This window comes from Argiope bruennichi, chromosome 7 (genome assembly GCF_947563725.1).
Source record: "Argiope bruennichi chromosome 7, qqArgBrue1.1, whole genome shotgun sequence".
NCBI lineage: Eukaryota > Metazoa > Arthropoda > Arachnida > Araneae > Araneidae > Argiope > Argiope bruennichi.
The window spans coordinates 7,666,303-7,687,153 of record NC_079157.1 but is presented as its reverse complement, the minus strand read 5'-3'; the positions used below and the strand labels follow the sequence as shown (position 1 = coordinate 7,687,153).

Here is a 20,851-nt window from a genome sequence, read left to right as displayed (position 1 = left end):
CTGACAGCGAATGCGGACTGCTGATTTTGGCAAGCGCGCTTAGAAAGTCTTTTCCTTGACTTCATCCGTCCACAAACACGTGTGCGCTTTCGTATTCTAAGTACCAGATTTGCATCTTTGTTTCTAATTAGTAATTTTAATTTTTGTCCAATTCTTTTCATAAAATTCGACAAAATATGCAAATTCTCTTAATTTTGAACACCAGATTACATTAGTGCACAAGTTCACGTCGATTCATCCACGACAGAGGCAAATATTTAAAATGGAACGGCGGGTTCATCAGCGTTTCCATTTGAAAATTTTATTTTAAATGCTTGCAAACGCCTTAAAAGAGTCATTACTGGAGCAGATATTTTTCTTCTATTTTACTACTATTTTTATGAGACTATGAAATGCGATATGATAATGAAAAAAAGCCAAATCAACTTACTGAAATTCATCAAACGAATACTATATTTTGCTTATTAGTTTACCTCTATAATAATCCCAATGAAGGGATAACCATATAAGGAAATGAGAAGAATAAATAAGCAAGATCTCGGTGGTTATAATAATGGTATAAATTTGAGTTACCTACGCTTTGTTAACATTTCATTCCCTTTAAGTTGGTCTTGGTCTACCCCACGTCTGACCCACCTTCCCGAAAGGGTGTAAAACTTTAAAGGTCGCCGAGGAAAGAACCATTATTTATTTACTAAAAGGATTAGTCATCGCCAGAATATAGGCGGTGAATAAGGGTATACATTATAGTTCATTTGACAAAAATATTTAGATTAAATAATTAGGAAGCCAATTCTAGGCTCAGGAGATTAAGTTGAAAAGTATACATAGAAAGCAATAACACACATAAGCACAAAAAAAAATCACAATGCCCAAAGGGCGGATGACATAATAGATATAATAGTATAGTAGACAGAGACATATAAAATTATCAAACAATGTACCTATATCTAAAATCCTATATCTATCCCATTATATAAAGTGATAAATAAGTAAATATCACAAATACAAGGGGAAAATACAAAGCAGATCTAAATTGACAAACACGTAAAAAAAAGCACCACTAAAAAGTAAATCAAAAATATGAGCTGAAGCGTACAAAGCTTTTAATAGTTATAATCCTACATCAAAAACAACAATCAGAAGCTGTGCCAGAAAAATTACATAAATAAAGAATCAATTAAAACAAGACAGTAAACAACCCAAGACACAGATCCATCATCCTAGCCTCGTCTGAATTTCCCTACAAATATCCCTTGAGACTTCACAAAACTTCCCCCATCATCCTTAGCGAAGACCCGTTCCTGAGTACGCTAAGAAACCAATTAGGTTTGGATTCGATAGAGGGGCGGGTGATAACCTTAAAGTTGTAAGAAGCATTGACAGGGTTATATTTCATGTCCATCTCAATACTCGAATTAATTACCAAAGATTTCGTTTATTCAAATTACGTTTGGCTCTCTGACACGGTGGGAAATAGCCGATTTTGGGGTTATTTCTGTAATGTTTTTTCGTTACTTATATACAAATTACCATGTATACAACAATAATTTAAATTGTTCCATTTTTTATTCGAAGTAAAATTTTACTAATTTGTTCTAGAATACGACGAATGTTTTTATGACATATTTGAAGACATGTCAAAGATAACGGAAAAATGTCATGCAAAATGTAAACCAGACTGTAGGTAAGTACCAACAAGGTAACTCTTTAGCAACAGTACGAATTCGCCTCATTTTAAGAAATTTTTGGATTTAAAATGTTTAAAAAGTATTTAGAGTAAGTTTCTTTTTCGATTTCTTGCTCAACTTAGATTTATTGAAACACAATCAGTCTCTAGTAATTTATTTTATCTTTTAAATGAAAATATTACCTCACTAAATTTGGTTGATGGCAAATTTTACTCAGATTGATGTTATTTATATTATTTATGTTTTTAAGTATTCTAATTGAATCGATTTTTTTTTGAGTTTGAATAGTAATACTTTCCATCTTAATGGTTTCTTTTTTGACATTTAAAGACTCAATCTTTTTGCATTTTGTTTAATGATACCATTTCTTATAATTTTCAGTGGACCTTTTCAGTTCGTTTTAATGTATCAATTATTTAACTTTGCAATTGCAAATCTTGTGAACATCTTTTTTTCGCATTTCAAGCAGATAATATTTTTTACAAAGATCTAGGAAGTTTTGATCACGGGTGTAGTAAAAAGAAATTATTATTGAAACTGAGAAATATAATATTTATATATATTCTCGTATCTCCTAACTTTAAGTAAATCCTTCGCAAACCAAAAGTTCAGTTTTATTTCGCCCTGTCATATTTGCTGTCCTAGGGGTTATTTTCGTTGCAAATCTTAGTTCATCACCATATAAATAATAGAAATTTTGCAAAATGTTTCAATGCCTTAAATGAAAAATCTAATGGATTTTCTAATTGTTGTTATTTATGGCACTTAGACAAGCCCACTGACGAAGTGCAGTAGCTTCTAAGAAAAAAGGGCCCTAAGCACCCGAGGGCAGAAGTCTAACTTCTAGCCCATATGAAGATGACACTCACACACTCATTTGCACAACCCCTTTTTACAAGGAGACTCTTTCTCACACCTCACAGATAGAACACAGGGTAAAGAACAACCATGCCCGAACTAGGACTAGAGCACGGGACGCTCAGATCACGGGGAAGATGCGCTCCGGCGGAAGAAGATTTAATATCAATATTTGAAAAGAACCAAAAATTTCATTTTTTACCTTTGTACAATACGGCAAATGAAAATTCTTAAATAAAAATAAACACACGTTTGCAAAATTTAATTTTAAATATAAATCGAAGAATTTTTAAAACATTAAAACTAATTAATAATTTCTTTATTTGAAATAATTAAAATCACATCTTGAATCAAAAAGAATTAAAATTCAAAAATATGTTTAAAAAAAGTCTTAAAACGGAAACAATTATAACATCAGTCTTGATTTTAAAATCTTCTTCGTGTTTGATAATAAACAGATCAAGAAAATATTGCATATATTTTGTTGGTATTTATTTTTATGGGCCTAAATGCATGGATGAAACACAAAATTACTGCTAATCACAAAGAGGGAAGAATAATAAATTTTGAGAAAAATGACAAAATTAAAAAGCAAATTAATAGACTCGAATCCTTTTTCCTAAAATGTTCTGTAACTTTACAATAGTTGCACCATACATACATAACAATTAAAATTCTTGAAATCACAACGAATAAGCTTTATCGTTAAACTGCAACTACAAGTATTGCAAATAGGGGCAGATCAAAATGCAAAAAAATGATTTTCTGTCAAATCAGTGGGGATTATACAAAGTCTAGCCAAATACTTTCTAATACAGGGAGAGCTTTTAAAACTTTTGATGGATAGCTGAATTTGAAACAACTTATGGTTAGATTGATTTTCTCACACTGACCTCGATATATGAGATATTTTAACGATTGTTAAAAATCTATCAACGGAACCAAATTTTCGTTGATTATCCTTGAGATTTTTGGTCGCCTTAGCATCATTCTCATTTGTTCTAAACCCAATATGTCCCTGATACCCAACAACATCTAATCACAAAATATTTAAAAATATTATAGAGACGTAAACACTGCAACAACAAAAAGATACCTTTGAGGGCAAACATTTTTAAAAGCTTATTTCGGAAGAAGCAATTCTTACAAGGCCTAGTTAAATCGCACATGTGTACAATTTAACACACATTTTCAGAAATAAAAATTTTTTGATGCACTTAATTATTTTCCTCATTTTTCTATAATGATGTCTTATAATATATTTTTATATAGTATACTTACAATATGCCGTTCAAATATTTTCTTTCCTCTGTTGTTTAGGAAGCTGAAATATCATTATAAGATTGCAAAATTTACTATACACGAAAAGACGGTAAGCATAAATTAAAAATATAATAATTTATATATCCCATTTTTTTCAGTATTTAATTTTTTAATTCAAAAAACGAAGATTTTAACTTTGTTACATTCAATATTTCTTTATATAATTTTAAAGAAATAAGAAAAACGGATATTTTTTTTTATTATTTGTTATGATAACTGAATCATTCTATTACTGCCAAATTCCAGGCCTATATCTAAATATTTTATGAAATTATATTACAGATGTTGTAGTATGACAAGAGAATAAATATTTATGTCACATTTATTTTTCAGGCCTGATTTTATTTTCGAATTTACAACTTTTGCTATTATTGAATTAGGATGTAAAGAATTTTATGAATGGTTTGAAATATATTTTTTTTTGTACAACTATGTATAGAATAAATGTAGGAATGTTTTTTTAAAAAATTCGAAATCAAAATCAATTTTTTAAAAAAAAATTAGATGCCTTTTTGACAATAAAAAATAAATATCAACAGCACAAGTCATATCCAGTTTTATATAGTATAATATGAGGTTCTACGAAAAGAATATAAAAGTAAGTAGATTATAAAACTTTAAAAATGTTAAAAAAATTCAAATATTTTATTGTTATTTCCCAAGTTTTTTTTTGGTACCATATATAGAAAAAATGCAGGAATATATATTTATAAAGAATTCTATGATATGTAAATTGAATACATTAAAATTTTAAAAGTTCTAAAATGTGAGATGAAATTAGGACCCAGAATTAAGGAAACTGCACCAATTTTTCTTCAGTTATAAATTATTGAGCAAAAGCTCTTTCCTTTTTGCTTTTATTCTACGTGATAGATGGAAAAATGAAAATATCTAAAAAAAAAGTACTAAGTTTTAAACCGAGATATATGTTTAATATTTTGACAAAAAATTGGCTTACTGCCAATTGTGTCGAATATAAATTTGAATAACTGATTGAAATTCAAAGAAAAATTCATGAAAAAAATACAATGCCACAGGAAAGTTTATTCTTTGAATTTCAATCCACTTGAAATATAATTATGTTTTAATAGTATGTTCCAAAGTTATGAAGGAAAAACGTAAAACCTATTTATTTATAAATGTTATACCTATAAACTTTTTAATTGTTATTTAATATTTCCTAATGCTTAGGAACATTTGTGACCAAATTTTCTTTCAATTTCCTATGAAGTGAGAAATTTATAAGATTAAATAAAAAAACTCAGACTGACAGGCATTCTATTTCATGAATATAGAAAATACGTCTAATAGATATATGTGCGTTGATTGTATTAAAATGAATAATCCAAAAATATTTAATACGACAAGTGATCTATAGAAGAAATATTAATAGCTAAATTTACTGAAATTAATACTTTGGAAAATAAGTGTTGCGCGAATGCCTTGAAAATAACTTTGGAACGTATTTCATATTAGTCCAATAAAAAATGTGCATTCTTATAGCGTTAAGCAATAAATATCTCATTTTCTTTTTCAGAATAGATCGATTACAGCTCAAGAACTTTTGGCAAGAGGACAGTAAGAAAATACTTTGTGAATCATTTTATAATTATATTGCAATGCAAAATAATCAAAATATTCTATATACATAATCGCAATATTATATATGTACGACTGTAAATAATGAATTCTACTTCTGCTCTATTTTCGCATAAATAACATTTAGATATTAAATTTGGTACTATTTTCTGCAATTATATCTAAAAAAGACTTTCGGTTCTGCTTTTTTTTCTGTGAAAGATCAAGTCATTGTTTAGTAAACATTTATTTATACAGAGGGATAAAACCAAAGGCGTTGGTTGAAAATGCATTTGGAATCTGTAGAAAATACAAACTGCTCTCCTACATCAAGTGCAGAAAAAGTTCATGGACAAACCCTATTGCTTTATTTGGAATTTATACTGGAAGATCAAGCTAACTGCTCCTTATCTTTTATAACAAAGAACATTACAAATTTATGCCTGTAATTTTAACATCACCAGCTTTGTAAAAATGTTATTTGCCTCATGTAAATATTTAAAAGAACTCATCAATGAGATTAGCCATTCGTCAGTTAAAAAAAATGCGTTCTTTGGCGAAACCAGGTGTACTCATGCCATTTTTTATTTTTTCCGAGATGTGTTGTCAGCATCAACAGACATTCGAGATAAGAAAACTATTACAGAATTCATACTTTTTCAAAGATTTTCAGTGGCGGGGACTTGAAAACGTAGGTGATTAGATTCAAGTTCGATGGGGATTAGATTCAATCAACCGATGGGGTGCAATCCTTTTTTGAAATCATATGGTACGTTCACTGAGTTGAATATTTCCGCAACCATTCTCAACAACGAATAATAGCTCTGACTCCAAAAACGAACAATTCAAAACGTGTATTAGAACATCAGGAAAAAGATGGGGAAATTTTGCCCACCGAAGAATATAAAACATGCGCTATTTCATTTGTTTTTGAAGCAAACATGCATTGCATCAATGTTTCTTTATGAAGAATCTAAAATTGAAGCCCTATGTTTTATGGCCATTGGTCATTTTTAAAAGATGTTATAGTTGCTGTTACAGAAGTGATTTTAGTTACTGAGTATTAGCTATCTCATGTGCTGCGCTATTAAGCCTTTATGACTAAGTTGCTGGACGCCTTTCAATCCAAATATCAGTCTTTATTCACAACTTTTCTTTCTATCTCTAAACTCTGAAAAATATTCGGCTCGTGTCCGACTGCACAATGTAATATGCGATTGCTATCTAGCTGATAATTTGGTTCTTCTTGTTATTCAGGTTATTATTTATACGATGATCCATTAGTCTTTATATAAATATTGTTAGCAACTTTCATCAACAAGCATACATTTCCTATCGATCTTTTCTAAAAGAAAACCTTCCCAATAATTTCTTTAAAGAGATATTTATAAGGCTTAGTAGACTGTAGGAGAAGCGGCAATTGCACATTTTTAATGTAAAATAGGCAGGTAGCCTTAAAATCAAGACCTCTGAAATTATAATATTCTGTACAAAGATCTCGCTAGTACTTATGTATCTTCCCACAATCGAAAGAAATGTGGATTGTAAATGACCTTAAATTCTTTTTTGAATGTTTTTTTTTAGGTTTTGTAAGAGTGATATTCTCTGAAACGCAAGAGATAACATCATTCATCTTCCACTTAGAATCTAAAAAAAACTATCTTTAAGATAATAACTATATGATAATTTCTATATCTTTATTCCTGTCCAAAAGAGCTCCATCGTTTTGTTTCTTCACTCATCGTCAGGATTTCTGTCAGGGTGGTTGATCCACTATATTTAACTCCTTTTCCAGGATTGGTTTTATTTCTACAACTTCAAACTGTAATTCAAACTTAATTTCCCCAGAAGACATTTAAAGCTTCCTTGGACGGATTCATTTTCCCAGACTTTGAGTAATGCCCACAGATCTCAAGCAGGGTCATCATAGGTGCCTTTCAGGCACCAATTAAAAGCCAAAGCAGACAAATTGCTGAATAAATAGCAACAATAGCGGTAATCAGTCGCAACATTTAGTCCATGCTATGAGATTGACTTCGTTTCAGCCTCTTATGCTTATATAAGTTTCCTGACAAGATTTGATCCCACATGGAATCCCCTAGAAGGATTTTCAGTCTCGATTTCTATTATAGATAAGGTCGTAATTCTTGCGTTTTACAGAAAATTTACTCCTGTCGCTAATTTTCTGACAATTCATCAAATGGTGATCAAGTGTGTCGTTAAAATCTGTGGTCATTGACCTTTAATCCATTTTGCTTTCATTAAGAACACCAGTAATTCTCTCTTGTGACGATTAGATTAACGCAGCAGAAAAATGTATTACAAACTCTTAACAATATTAAGTATTTATTTGCGAATATGTGGAAATTGCATATTGATACTTTCACCACCTCGCTTTGCCTTCTGGATACAGCTCGTACATTGGGTTCTAAGCAATAAAATATGGATCCGAATATGCAGTAATCTTTACAACTACAAAAAGTGTCTCTATTATATTACTATTCTATTTTCATTTCGAAATTCGTTTATAAATTTTTGAACAAGCTTTCCTTCACTACAAGAAGCTTCATTAGATTTTATAGCTGCTAAATGAGTGCTCTCTATCATTTTTGAATACTTCCAATGAATTAATGGCATCGCCTTTGCAATAAATCGCCTTAGTTATATGATAAGCATTTTTAATCTTGCTTATTGAATTTAAAATACTTGTCCTCGTTCAGTCTTTAAGGATTTGTTAAATTCTTACAGCTCTTCAAATTTGCTCGCTTTCAAAATCGTTAAATTCAACTATGGATGGAAAAAATATGTTTAAAAATAACCTTCTTTTTTAATAATAGATTAAAATTTCAATCAAGCTGATCCATAATTTTCTGATACAGCAAGTTATGTTAAAACCCATTTTTTTCCAAGAATTTTTTTAATGTTTTTCAAGTAAAAAATAATTATTAGAAAAATAATTGCAATGTTATTTTGTTGGCTGTATTCATTCTATATGTTTTTGAATTTTTCATAGAGAAAGCATAAGTATAATAATTGGATAAAATTAGGAGTTCCATCAGCTGAAACACTGCACCGATCATGTTATGGGCGGGACACCGTGCCTGAAAGAGAACATCTTTGTCTTAATTTACAGTTCTCCTTTTCTCGTGGAAAATGAACTCAATTCAAGGAATAGCGTTTGGGAGGGTCAGAATTCTTGGAAATTACCAACCCTTACTATGGGTCTGAAGTTTTGGAGTTTTTCTTTTCTTTTCTTTTTAAATCTGTAATCTTGGCAATCTTTACTTAGAGCTCCACGGAATTCCCTGCTCTCTAATTTGAATTTCGCTAACGTTAGTTTTATATAATAGTGTAGATATTTTTAATTATATATCTATTATAGCTTATTTTTTATTTTAAATATAACTATAGTTGGTTTTTTTTGCACATTAATTGTATTAAAAATGGCGTGCAAAGAGTAACTAAACTTTCCCGAAACACCCAAAAGGCTTCAAAGATTGCCCGCCAATAACGAATCTGAGCATACCTTCTTGTAATGCATCTTAGATCATGTTAAATCTTCTACACAGGCATAGCGATTTTTTTAAATAAAATTTTAAAAGATTAAAGATTTTACTTATTTTTGCCCTTCATTTCAATGCTCGCTTAGTTACACTTTTCAGAGCTCTAGCGCAGAAGTGTTCCAGGTTTCACATCCGCAAAATCAAAACAATGAGTACAATCTTCGCGAAATCTGACTTATGTACTCCCATAGGCCTAAATAGGGTATCTAAATATTTTGTTGTTGTTGTTGCAGTTTAAAATTTACAGGGTAGTGCGCTGTGATGAGATGAACTTTTGTGGTATGCACTTTGATGCTCACATCATAAAACTTACGAAATATGACATCCGGAATGGAAATTTGAAAAGTGTCAAGTTTATTTTATTGCTTCTTCACTTCAGAATGTTCCTTGATAGGACATTTTTGATTCAAAGAATTTTGATATTTCAGCCTTTAGTTTTTTTTTTTTTTTTTTTTTTTTTGTTGGCACAGACAATAATAACCAAATAAAATTTAGACGAAATCTGCAAATATAAAGATTGTAAATATGTCGATGTCTTATTTTTTATGAATAGCCTTATACTTATCAACAAATTACCAATTAGGAAATTCACCATTATTAAAGTTGCTAATCTTATTTTTTTTGGTGCAAAAGCATTTTGTATAAATATTTATTTTTATATATTTTTTATTATTATATCAAATTACCAATTAGGAAATTCACCATTATTAAAGTTGCTAATCTTATTTTTTTGGTGCAAAAGCATTTTGTATAAATATTTATTTTTATATATTTTTTATTATTATATCAAATTACCAATTAGAAAATAAACCATTATTAAAGTTGCTAATCTTATTTTTTTTGGCGCAAAAGCATTTTGTTTAAATATTTATTTTTATATATTTTTTATTCAAAATGTTGAGGCATAATAAAAATAATATATGCCAAATATGTTTAAATAAGGCTCTGTGTTTTTGCAGCCCTATGAATATCCAAGTGAGCATCCGGAATCCAGACATATTTGTACTTTCTCATGTTCCAATGTTTAGTGTAAGTCCATTTATATGAAATTATGTTAATATAAAAAAAACTGCATGAATATGAGGATGAATGCAAAACGTTTCACCAAACTTTAAATGTCGCGTATAATAAGCCAATTAAATTTTACTCTTGAACATACAGTTCACTACAAGCCATACTCGGACACCATAGGGAAAAGACTTGCACTGCCAAAATATTTTCACTAAAATGAATTAGAAAAAACACTAAAAGGGGTTTTTTTAACAGTGAAGCTAAAAACAGAACCAAATAGTGCCTACTCATAAATTATAATTAAAAATTCAGGCATAAAAGTGAAATTTGTGTAAAAGAGTCCGTAAGCCGAATTCAGACATCTTACAATTAAGCACCAAATAATTGAAACCCGTATACAAATTATTGCCGTCTTTATGGTTAATGTTAAAATTGTTCAGGGGAATTTCTAAATTGTGTTATTTTCATTTACTGTGCAAATAAATATTAAATTAATTAAAATGTTAAGAAAAAAGGGGACAAATGAGCATTGGGTTAAGAAAATTGGTTATTAAGTATGCTAAAGATGGAAAGTATGCGCCAGAAATATTGGAGATTGTCCATAGAAGTCATTCAACGGTTTATGGCATCATAAAACGCTTCAGAACCAATAATTAGGTGGAAAATAAGCCTAAGCCTATCCGTAATAAGCTTTCCAAAGAAGCAAAGGAGCGATATTTAATAGGAAAAGTAAAAAGTAATTATGTTCCTTCGTGCACCTAAGCTATTTATTATTGCTGAAAAAGAATCAGTCCATCAACAATAAGAAATGTACTCCATAAGGAGATCTCAATGAAAGAAAAGCCAGACAAAAGCTTTTTATAAATAAGGAAAATCAGACACAAGACTTAAATTCTCAAAATAAGGACTTGTATTCGCAAGGAGCGTGAAAGCAAGGCATTTACTTATTGGAAAAATGTCTTATTTACTGTTGAGAGCAAATTCAACATTTCTGGGTCCGATAGCAAGCCATATATCTAGAGAAAGTCGAACGAGGAATTGCGCACCAAAAATTTGAAAGCAAGTTTGAAGCATGATGATGGTTCAGTAATGGTCTGGGGCTCGTTTTCAGCTACTGGCCCAGGAACCCTGCATTTTATTGAAAGTTGAATGGATCAGAATAAATGCTTCGACATTTTAAATAAAAATTTATAACAATATGTGCTGAAACTTTCTTTTGACAACAACTTGCGATTTTATCAGGATAACGATCCGAAACATAAAACTTATCGAGTGCGTTCCTGGCTTTATATAATAGTATAAATTATAATATTTATGTGCAGCATATTAATTATCATTTCTATGGGAACTTTTCATATAATTACAGGAGCTTCATCGAAATAAATATTTTCCTGATTATTTATCTGAAAACAAAATATTTCTTACTGAAACGAAATAAACAGATTGAATTAAAAGATTTATTTTTATCTAATCACATAGATGTGAACTTTCATAAGAAAATAATTACAAAATTGACACTTTCTTTTAGTTTCAGGTAACACATTCAATTATGTTATATTAATTACTAAACATTTAAACAAAGGATTTGTCTCTTTTATTTATCTGTTTTATTTATTCTTCTTACTTATCATAGTATTTAGTGCTTCTAATTCATGATAAAATATTTCCATGTAACATCTTCATTTTTGCTTTTTCTCATTATTAGAGCGAGGAGCTGTTCAGCTACATAGGTGGCTTAATGGGCTGCTGGCTAGGTGTCTCAGTGTGGTCTTTTACTGATATCATAGAGAAGAATTTCCGAAAAATTCAGAATTTTAAAAGGGGCTTAAGAAGGAGAGGAAAGCAAACAACCACAGAACAAGAAAAAACCATGTAATAAATACTTAGCTTGTAAGATAAATTTCCTTTTCAAATAAAAGCTAAATGGCAAACGCTCGAAATTAACACAAAAAATAATTGCTATACTTTTTAAATTCATGATGCTGGAGTCAGCATGTTTTATAAACTTTGAAATCGAACCATTCGATAAGGGAGATTATGTGACATAAGTTAAAACACTTTTCATCATCTATAATTTTCAGAAAAATTACTTTTTCTCTTTCAATATATGATTTCCTGTTTCCAGTCCAACAAAAAAAGTATGAATTGTTCCAAATTGAATCTATTGTCTTTTATATGATTATCTTAGTTTTAAATTCAAAAACTGTTAGTTTTTAAAAACATATCTCTTTATTATGTAATTTTAATGATAAGACTTCAATACGCATGACAACATATTATACAGTTTACTATTCTTGATATATAAAGCAATCGATCGATTGTATCAGAAGAATATACTTTTATTTAGTTTTTAAAAGTAAGATCAATCCATTTGTCCCTAATTCTTTTACATGTCTTATTTACAATTTCAAGAATTCTTAATGAGATTAAATTTTATTTAATATTGTACTTTATTAGTAAAATGAAGATAAATTTGTTTCTAAAACGAAGATTGATTCTAAGTTGAATTATTAAATTGGATAAAATTTTTCATAAGCGTAAATCTGGATAACCGTATTAATTTTTCTGATATTGTCTCATATTCAAGTCTTTATCAAAAAAATTTGAAACTATTTAGAATAACTACCTTTATTTTGATGTATCTTCACGTGATTTTATATCTCAGTTTCTTTAAGGAACTGGCAAATTCTAATCACAGATGGTTTACACATTCCGCTTCAAGTTTTCTGCCATTTGAAAATATTGATAACATTTGTCTTGTTTAATAAATAAATTTGTCTTGAAATGTATTGTGGAATTCAATAAAATTTGAAACTTTCTTTATCTTTCGCTACCATTTATTTCGTCGTTTTTCGCTTGTTTTTTAAACTGGGCAAAAATGTATGACCATTAATATTAAAATGTTTCCTTAACTATTTTGAAATTTCTGAATCTATTTCACTTTTCTCTTTTATCCATATCATATCCATACATTTGATTTGAAATTTTAATTAAATTTATATGCCAAAAAAAGAAAGTATCACATGCTAGTTTTAATTTTTCCATATAGTGTTTTTTATGTATCTTAACATTTTCCGATTTGCTCATTTTTCTGAATTTCTGCAGCAAAATTGGACGAATCGGCTTAAAATTTGTAGTATTTAAGAAATATGCTTGAAGGTTGAAATACCATGAAGGTTTTGCCATGGGAATATTTAAGAGACAAATTTCAAATTGACGAAGAAGAAAATGATTTTGCCTTACTCCGTTTACAGAATTCTGATTACGATTTATAACATTTATCAGCGGTTTTGCTAATGTTAAACTTCGATAATGTTTACTTATCGAAACAACATGCATTAAAAAAATGTTCTTCAGTTGTTTCATTGCCAAATACAAAGTTTTCAGCCAAATTATATGAAACTAGTCTGAAATATGACAAAATATTATATTAAAATTAATAAAACATTATATTAATAATCGATAGGATATGAGTATTTTTAGTTAATAAAATTGAGACAACAGTAATAAAAATCAAGTTAATAGGAAATTCAAATTAAACCAAATAAGAAAAGAATCCGACCTGAAGACTTTTTCAAGGGTAACCCTCAATCAGGGATTTAAAAAAAAGGGATTTTTTCTGTGAAGGAATGCAGACTAAAAAGTAAAATAATGATTCCTCGTGAGCCGAAAATCCCCTGAAATTAGTCCCAAGAGATATACTATTTTGACAGAAAGGAAAATACAAAACAATAAATTAGAAGATTACATCCACTAATAAGCAAAAAAAAAAAAAAAAAAACAAACAAACAAACACATATTATAACACTCAAACTAGTAATGAAACAAAAAAGGAAAGCCATACCAACAGCAGGCAAGGAAATTTTAAGCTATCGATTGTGATTCCCGCTTTTTTTAAACACCCCCAAGCTAATGCATTTAAGGAAAAAAAAACAATTGTAGTGTCCCAGCGCCATCTATTGAGTGATCTAATATGCAAGAAAGTTCTATTTTTATTTCAGGTAAAGGATTAATCCCAAATTATATTTTGTTTAATCAAAAAGTTAATATTACAGTAGTTTCTTGGAAATTCATTATTAATTAAATTTTTAATGAGGTTATTTCATGCTTCAATATAGGAATTTTAATTTTGCAAACCCTTTTAATTCTGTTAAATTGTGAGAAAATTAGATTTTTGAAAATTTTAGAGTTTAGATTTGAATGATAATTACAAAGTTTTGTTATTCTAAAGTTGAATTCATCCCTTTTATCGTAGATACCAACTATTGCTTTATCATAAGCAATTTCGATTTTTAAATCCAGAAAGGTAGACTCAAGTTGATTTTTATTTGTTTCTGTTAGAATTAAATCTTTTGGATAGCAATTGGTAACAATATTAGTATTGTCTAAGTTTATCAAAAGTAGGTCATCAATATACCTCCACCCGTTTATTAAATTTTATTTAATTATTTTTTCTCATAGTAATGTAGGAAAATATTAGCTAAAGCACTTGAGAAAGTTGTTCCCATTGGAATGCCCTTTATTTGTTTATAAAAATTAATTCCATTAAAAACATAATTTTCAGTAATATTAAAATTACATAACTCTAGACAGTTATTTTTAGGTATAACATCTTCATTTAAATATTCGTCATATAAAAAAGTACAGGCCTTTCTTAATTTTTCCCGAGGTAGATTGGTGTATAAAATTTCGAAATCATAAGTATTAATTTTGTTACTAGAGTTAGTTTGTTTTGATTGTTACTAGAAATTATAAAGTTGTCTTCATCTTTGATTTTGTGCAGGATAGTTTTTAGGCATTTAAAGAAATGTTTTCCCGTATAGTAATTATAACTGCCAGAGTTACAAGTAACGAATCTGAATTTTAATGGATTTTTATGAAATTTAACTGTTTGGAATAAATAAGGATAGTTTAGAGAGCAAGTCTTAATTTTGGTTTTGTTTGCGAAAGTTAGCATTCTTTTATCTAATTCCTTTTTCCCGGTGTTCTTTAAAATATAAGTTGCGTTAGAGTTATATTCATTAATTAAAAGTTCTTTATAATAATATTTACAAATTAAACACAAATTATTTGCGGATTTATCTATTACTGTAATAACAATTTTTTCTTTAAATTTTTTTTATTTCGTTTTTAAATGTTTTGCTAAAATAAATCCCTCGTACTTTAGATCTGTCAGTATCAGTATTCATTTTTATTTTAATTTCCTCTAAAATTCTCTCTTTCCATTCCCCGAAATCTTCCGTCGGCCAATGGTATTTTCTAGATAATTTAGCAATAAAAATATCCAAATCATTGCCAATAGAAATTAAAATTTTATTATGGTTTATTTTTTCTTTTAATCTAAATTTAATCTCACTTTCTATTAATTCTCTTAAAGACGATTTTTTGCGATACAGATAGTTATGCAGGACCTAAACCGTTGCACAAACAGCCCGTATTTTTAAATTTTCCATGCCATTGATAGATAGATTTTCAAATTGGAATTTCTTTTGTGATCGAAAAGGCTATTGCACAACAGTTGCGGATTTCGTTTTGCAAAATTGAACACAAACACCCATATCCACTGTAGACGCCGACATTTCGATTGAGCATTCACTTGGAACACATGCGTCAACGTGACTTCTCTCTAGGACGAGACACAAACTTCATCGTTACATTATGTTGTACGTAGAGTTGGTTCGTGTCTTTGACTGTTACTATTCTATAGCATCTGGAAAGTGTGTACTTTGCATTTACTTTGTATTACATTTTTAATGCATAACCCAATATCTATAATACTATAGTACTAATATAGTAATAAGCATTAGATTGCGGCAGAAATCAAAGCTATATCATTTTAATAGCCTTACACTTATTCATTAATTATACGAAACATCCAAACAGAATCTAATTCTATGCAATCATAATGCTGTTAAAGGTGTAACTGTTCGACAACTTTTCTTCCAAGTAGCTCGTGGTATTGGAGCTAGAATTTCTTATTCTTCATGTAACATATTCAGATATACAGGGTGTTTATAAAGTCCCGGACCCATTTTGATGTTTAATAACTCATAAAATAATAAAGATAGATTTAAATTAATAACATAAATGGTTAAATAGACTCAAAAAGTTTCATGACCCTTGTCAATGAACTTCCACGTGTGCCCCCTTCGTCGCACGGAGAATATCAATTCGATAGTCAATTTCACGCCAGGTAGCGACAAGCATGTCGGCATCCACAGAGCCATTTGCTTATTATGGTGATTAACAATGCCAGAAACATGAAAGGATGCTTCATCGGAGAACAATATGCTCTTCAGAAAATCAGCATCATCTTCTATCCTCTTTAGCATATCTGTTGCAAAGGCCATCCTCCTAGGCCTATCGTTCGGTTCCAAAACTTGAACAATTTGAACTTTGTATGCATGCAGTCTTAATTTTTTCTTAATAACCTTGTACACCGTCGAAATTGGGATATCCAATTCTGTTGCCGCTGATCTCACAGATATTCTAGGATTGTGTAAAAATGTCTCTCTGACACGATCAACATCAAAATCACTTGTGCAAGGACGTCTGGAACGTTTCTTATCTTCGATACTTCCAATTTCTAGAAAATTCTTTTTCCACCGCAAGATGCTGTTTTTGGATGGAGGATCTTTTTGGTAAATTCTTCTGAAATTTCTCTGTGCTTGCACTATCGATTTCATTTCTATGAACCACCATAAAATCTGTGCTTTCTCTTGTGGTGTACGCATTCTCCTTAATATCCGCTCGAATAAAACATCACATACAAAATTACTACATAGAATAAACACATCAAAAGTAAACATAACATTGCAATAGTTGCCAAAAACAAAAGAGAGAAAAATGCAATTAATAAGCAGACGATATTTAGAAAAGTACAGATATTTAGACTGGAAAATGAAATTATCTGAAATTAACCACACGTGCAGACGATATTTACAAAAGTAAAAATATTCAAACCTGAAAAGGAAAATATATGAGTTATTCCATCAATAAATGCCATAAGTTTGTTTATATCTTTATTATTTTACGAGTTATTAAACATCAAAATGGGCCCGGGACTTTATAAACACCCTGTATTTTGACTAGCACTGAAAAAATTTTAAATTTTAATTAAATTACACAATTTTTTGATAAAAATAACACAGAAATTATTATTTTTTTAATGTGAAAAAATTCAGAAAACCTATGCAACGATTAATAAATCATTATTATTATATAGACAATATTTTAACTTTTAAAATTTAGTGAACATTATTAGTTTTGTACAGTTATATTTTCGGGAGCTATCGCGGACAATGTTGAAATCTTGCTCAATTTTTGATTAATTAAAATTTTAAGAAAAATTTCTCCAAGATGTACATTTTTACCCACCAAAATATATCTTCATCTAATTTTGTAGCTTTATAGAGCTAACATAGGCACACACATCCACTTTCATCTTTCGTATTAGTCGCCTTTAGTGTCTAATTTTTCCTCCGATATTATTAGTTTTCTTGAAGTTACAATTAAATATTATGTACGTAACATAATCTTAAAGACTTCTTCAAGGTATTTTTGGTTTTCAAGTTTTATAAATTAGTACTGTTTTAGAATTATTACTCAGTTACTTGCCGTCTTTATCGACCAGTTTGTTCACCCATATTATTAACTTATTAGACTGTTAAATTAATATTAATAAGGGATGCATTTATTTAAGCAAAACATTTCAACTAATTTTTTAATACGACTAAAACACATGAATTCAATTAAAATAGTTTACTGCAATTTACAAAGAGTATATATTACGAAATAAAAGCGGAAATGGAAATCCTTCTATAGATTGTATGATTGGTAAAAGCATGCGCCTGAATGTTCTGATGGAAAGTCTGCATTCCGTGAAAACATTGTTTCTGTCATTGCATCAAATTAAATTAAAAATATTATTAAAGTGAAATGAAAAATTGTACGAAAATGAATTTTATATTATTAAAACAGTAATTTTTTTAGTCTTAATATAAAACAAAAAGCACTTTAAAATAATTGTTTCTAAGATATAAGTATCAGTTTTTGAAGGGAAGTCATAGGGATTACGGTTAGACTTAAGATTAATATATGGCGCAAAATTGAAAATTTTTTGAGCGATTTCTTGCCAAATATATACGTGACAATTTTTTATTGCAACTTTAAAAGCCGTTTGTTAGCATTTCTGGTGTACGCTCAGGATTGCAGATTTTTTTTAGAGTTTTTGGACGACTGGCACGATTTTGACATGCTTGGCGAGAAACCGTACATTAATCTTAAGTCTTACTACGATAACTTATCTGACAGTGGTTAAGCTTACTTTTGCGCTTGGTTGAACTTTTTGTTTGAAGCCTATTTCATGATTTCTTTTATATCTCCTTTTCTCTGACTGAATGTCCTCTTCAGTGACATGGTGAACTATCTTCAGAACACTTCTAATGATATTTTGAACTCCATTCATTAGCTAAACGAAGCTTTTGAATCAGTACAACTGTAAAAATGTTCATTGAATAATGCAACCTGAAATTCCTTTGATGTTTTGTTTATATTTAGTTGTTGCCATTCGACAATTATTAGTAATCCCAATTTCTGTGCCATGAAAGGTAGCGTTTTATGTATATATAGATGCTCATTGCACCAGATAGACTCCTCTCATTTTCTAATAATTTTCATCTACAATTTGAAGTCCAGGTTCGAAAAGAAACTGGTTGAGCTTCTATTTTACAGTAAAATATTCGTAAAAAAAAATCGAAGCCATATTCGTGGAAAAAAAATAGAGGGGAATATTATTTAGTATAGACTCTTTAGATGCTATATCGAATTTTTATCATAATTTACATAATATATGTGACTATTATTCTGTAAAAATTTATCTGGCTCAAAGAATTATGTGCATCATTTAGAAAATAAAACGTCGAGATAAAATATCTATATCTTCAAAATGTTTGAAAATAAATGCGCTAAATTTTAATTACTTTGGTATGCTGAATTTAATTATTTTGAAGTTAAGCGTTAGCTGAAATTGCTAGTGTATTTACAAATTTTATTATGAACTTTCTTTAAACAAGAATTTATGCAATATTGGAGAATAAGCCAAATTTCGAAAGCGTGAGCATCAGTAATATAAGAAAAATACTAAGAGGAAATATTAAAATCAACAATGAAAATGACTTGGTTTTCATTCATAACAATGAGGATATTGTAATAAAAAGCACATAAAAATATCTTCAAAAAGTGAATTATTTTTAGATTCAAGGATATTCCAGCAACCAAAATGATACCAGTGAAAAAATAATTAATCGAACTTTAAAACTATGAGAATATAGTTATTGTGCGTTAAAATTTTTGGAAGTTAACATGAAAAAAAAAATTTGCTTGAATTTTAATTAATCAAAAATTCAAATAGAATTTAAAAAAACAAATCACTTCGAAATGCATGTTGCATTTGTCTGAAGTAAATATGCGCTAAATCTCGTATATATCGTATTCGTATAAATCAAATATTTTGGCATATGGAGAACCAACACGCATACACATATATAAGCATTCTCATTAATTATTAATAAATGACATAAATTCTAGTAAAATAAGTAGCATAAATAAAAATAATTAATTACTTTATTGATTATTTTAATAGCCTTTACGCCGTCCCATCCAGCCCGTGGAAATTTCTGTTTCTCCTCTGTTTTTCGCCGCATTAGAACGAAAAAAAAAATGAAATCTACGATTGCAAATTTCAAGTTATCATGTGAGAACATTATTATTTTTCAAATTATTATTTGTATTGAATAATTTGTCATTTATCAATTTAAACCGGTTTGAAACAATCACGATACTTCTCTATCGGGCTCTATACCCCCTCCCCCCCCCCTCTCTCTCTCTCTCTCTCTCTATATATATATATATATATATATATATATATATTTATATAATGATTATTTTTGTAAACTTTTATTTTCAATTTTTCTAACTGGAAAACAAAGTTTTGGAGCTCGACTGATCAAAAAAACACAGCGTTTTTCTAAATATCGATGCATGCGAAATCTGATAGTCTCGTGATTGTTTCAATACGTTTTACACTGGTTAATGACTTAAATTAATTAACAGAATTCGTAAGAATTCAGAGAAAGAATAATTTGGAAATCAAGTTGTAATTATAGTTAACGATAAATAGCCAAATGTGACAATCTCTTGCATTATATTCTAATAACCCAAAAAGCGAAAAATTGAAGCTTCAAAAGCGGTAAATCGCTATTTTCTTGCCTACGCTTTTTGAGGCTTCAAAACTTCCTAATCAAAACAACATCATGTTCTCACAAAAAGGAATTCCACGTGTGCAAGCTGAATAATTAGCGTTTCCGCCACAATGCGATTTCCAAATGATAAACTATTTACCAATAAATTTTTAAACATATTAATTTATATAGAATCTTTATGAAAACAATATTTTTGTAAGTACAAACTGCTATTTTCTAATTTCTGACACCATAAAACAGTTTCATAATGGATTAATCTTAGAACAGGAGTCAAATCCTTCAATGTTTAACACTTAAGAATGAATGAAGTGATATTTCCCCATTGGAGAAAAGAGAAAATACTTTTAATACTTTTATCAGAACTGTTATTAAGAGCAAGTGAAGTTTTTTTCAACGTATTATAAAAATTAAGTTATTTAATTTCTTTCGAAAAAAATTACATTCCATGAAAAGAACAGCTATGATGCCATAGTTCTACGGCAACCTTTGAAAAACGCAATTGCTGTCAAAGGAGCATACGTAATAATAAAGCAATACTGGTAAAAGCAGGTCAACCTTTTAAAAG

At 29.2% G+C, this 20,851-nt stretch overlaps 1 protein-coding gene across 1 annotated transcript in view; it reads left to right on the top strand.

The window, feature by feature from the left end:
* Positions 1-12,278, top strand: part of LOC129976336 (uncharacterized) — a 32,473-nt gene extending 20,195 nt beyond the window's left edge. The window contains exons 9-13 of the mRNA XM_056089848.1: positions 1,603-1,687; positions 3,870-3,921; positions 5,410-5,450; positions 9,973-10,042; positions 11,730-12,278. Of these exons, the coding sequence (XP_055945823.1) occupies positions 1,603-1,687; positions 3,870-3,921; positions 5,410-5,450; positions 9,973-10,042; positions 11,730-11,900 (419 nt within the window). The 3' untranslated portion in view covers positions 11,901-12,278. The remainder of the gene's footprint in view (positions 1-1,602; positions 1,688-3,869; positions 3,922-5,409; positions 5,451-9,972; positions 10,043-11,729) is intronic.
* Positions 12,279-20,851: the final 8,573 nt, after the last annotated feature.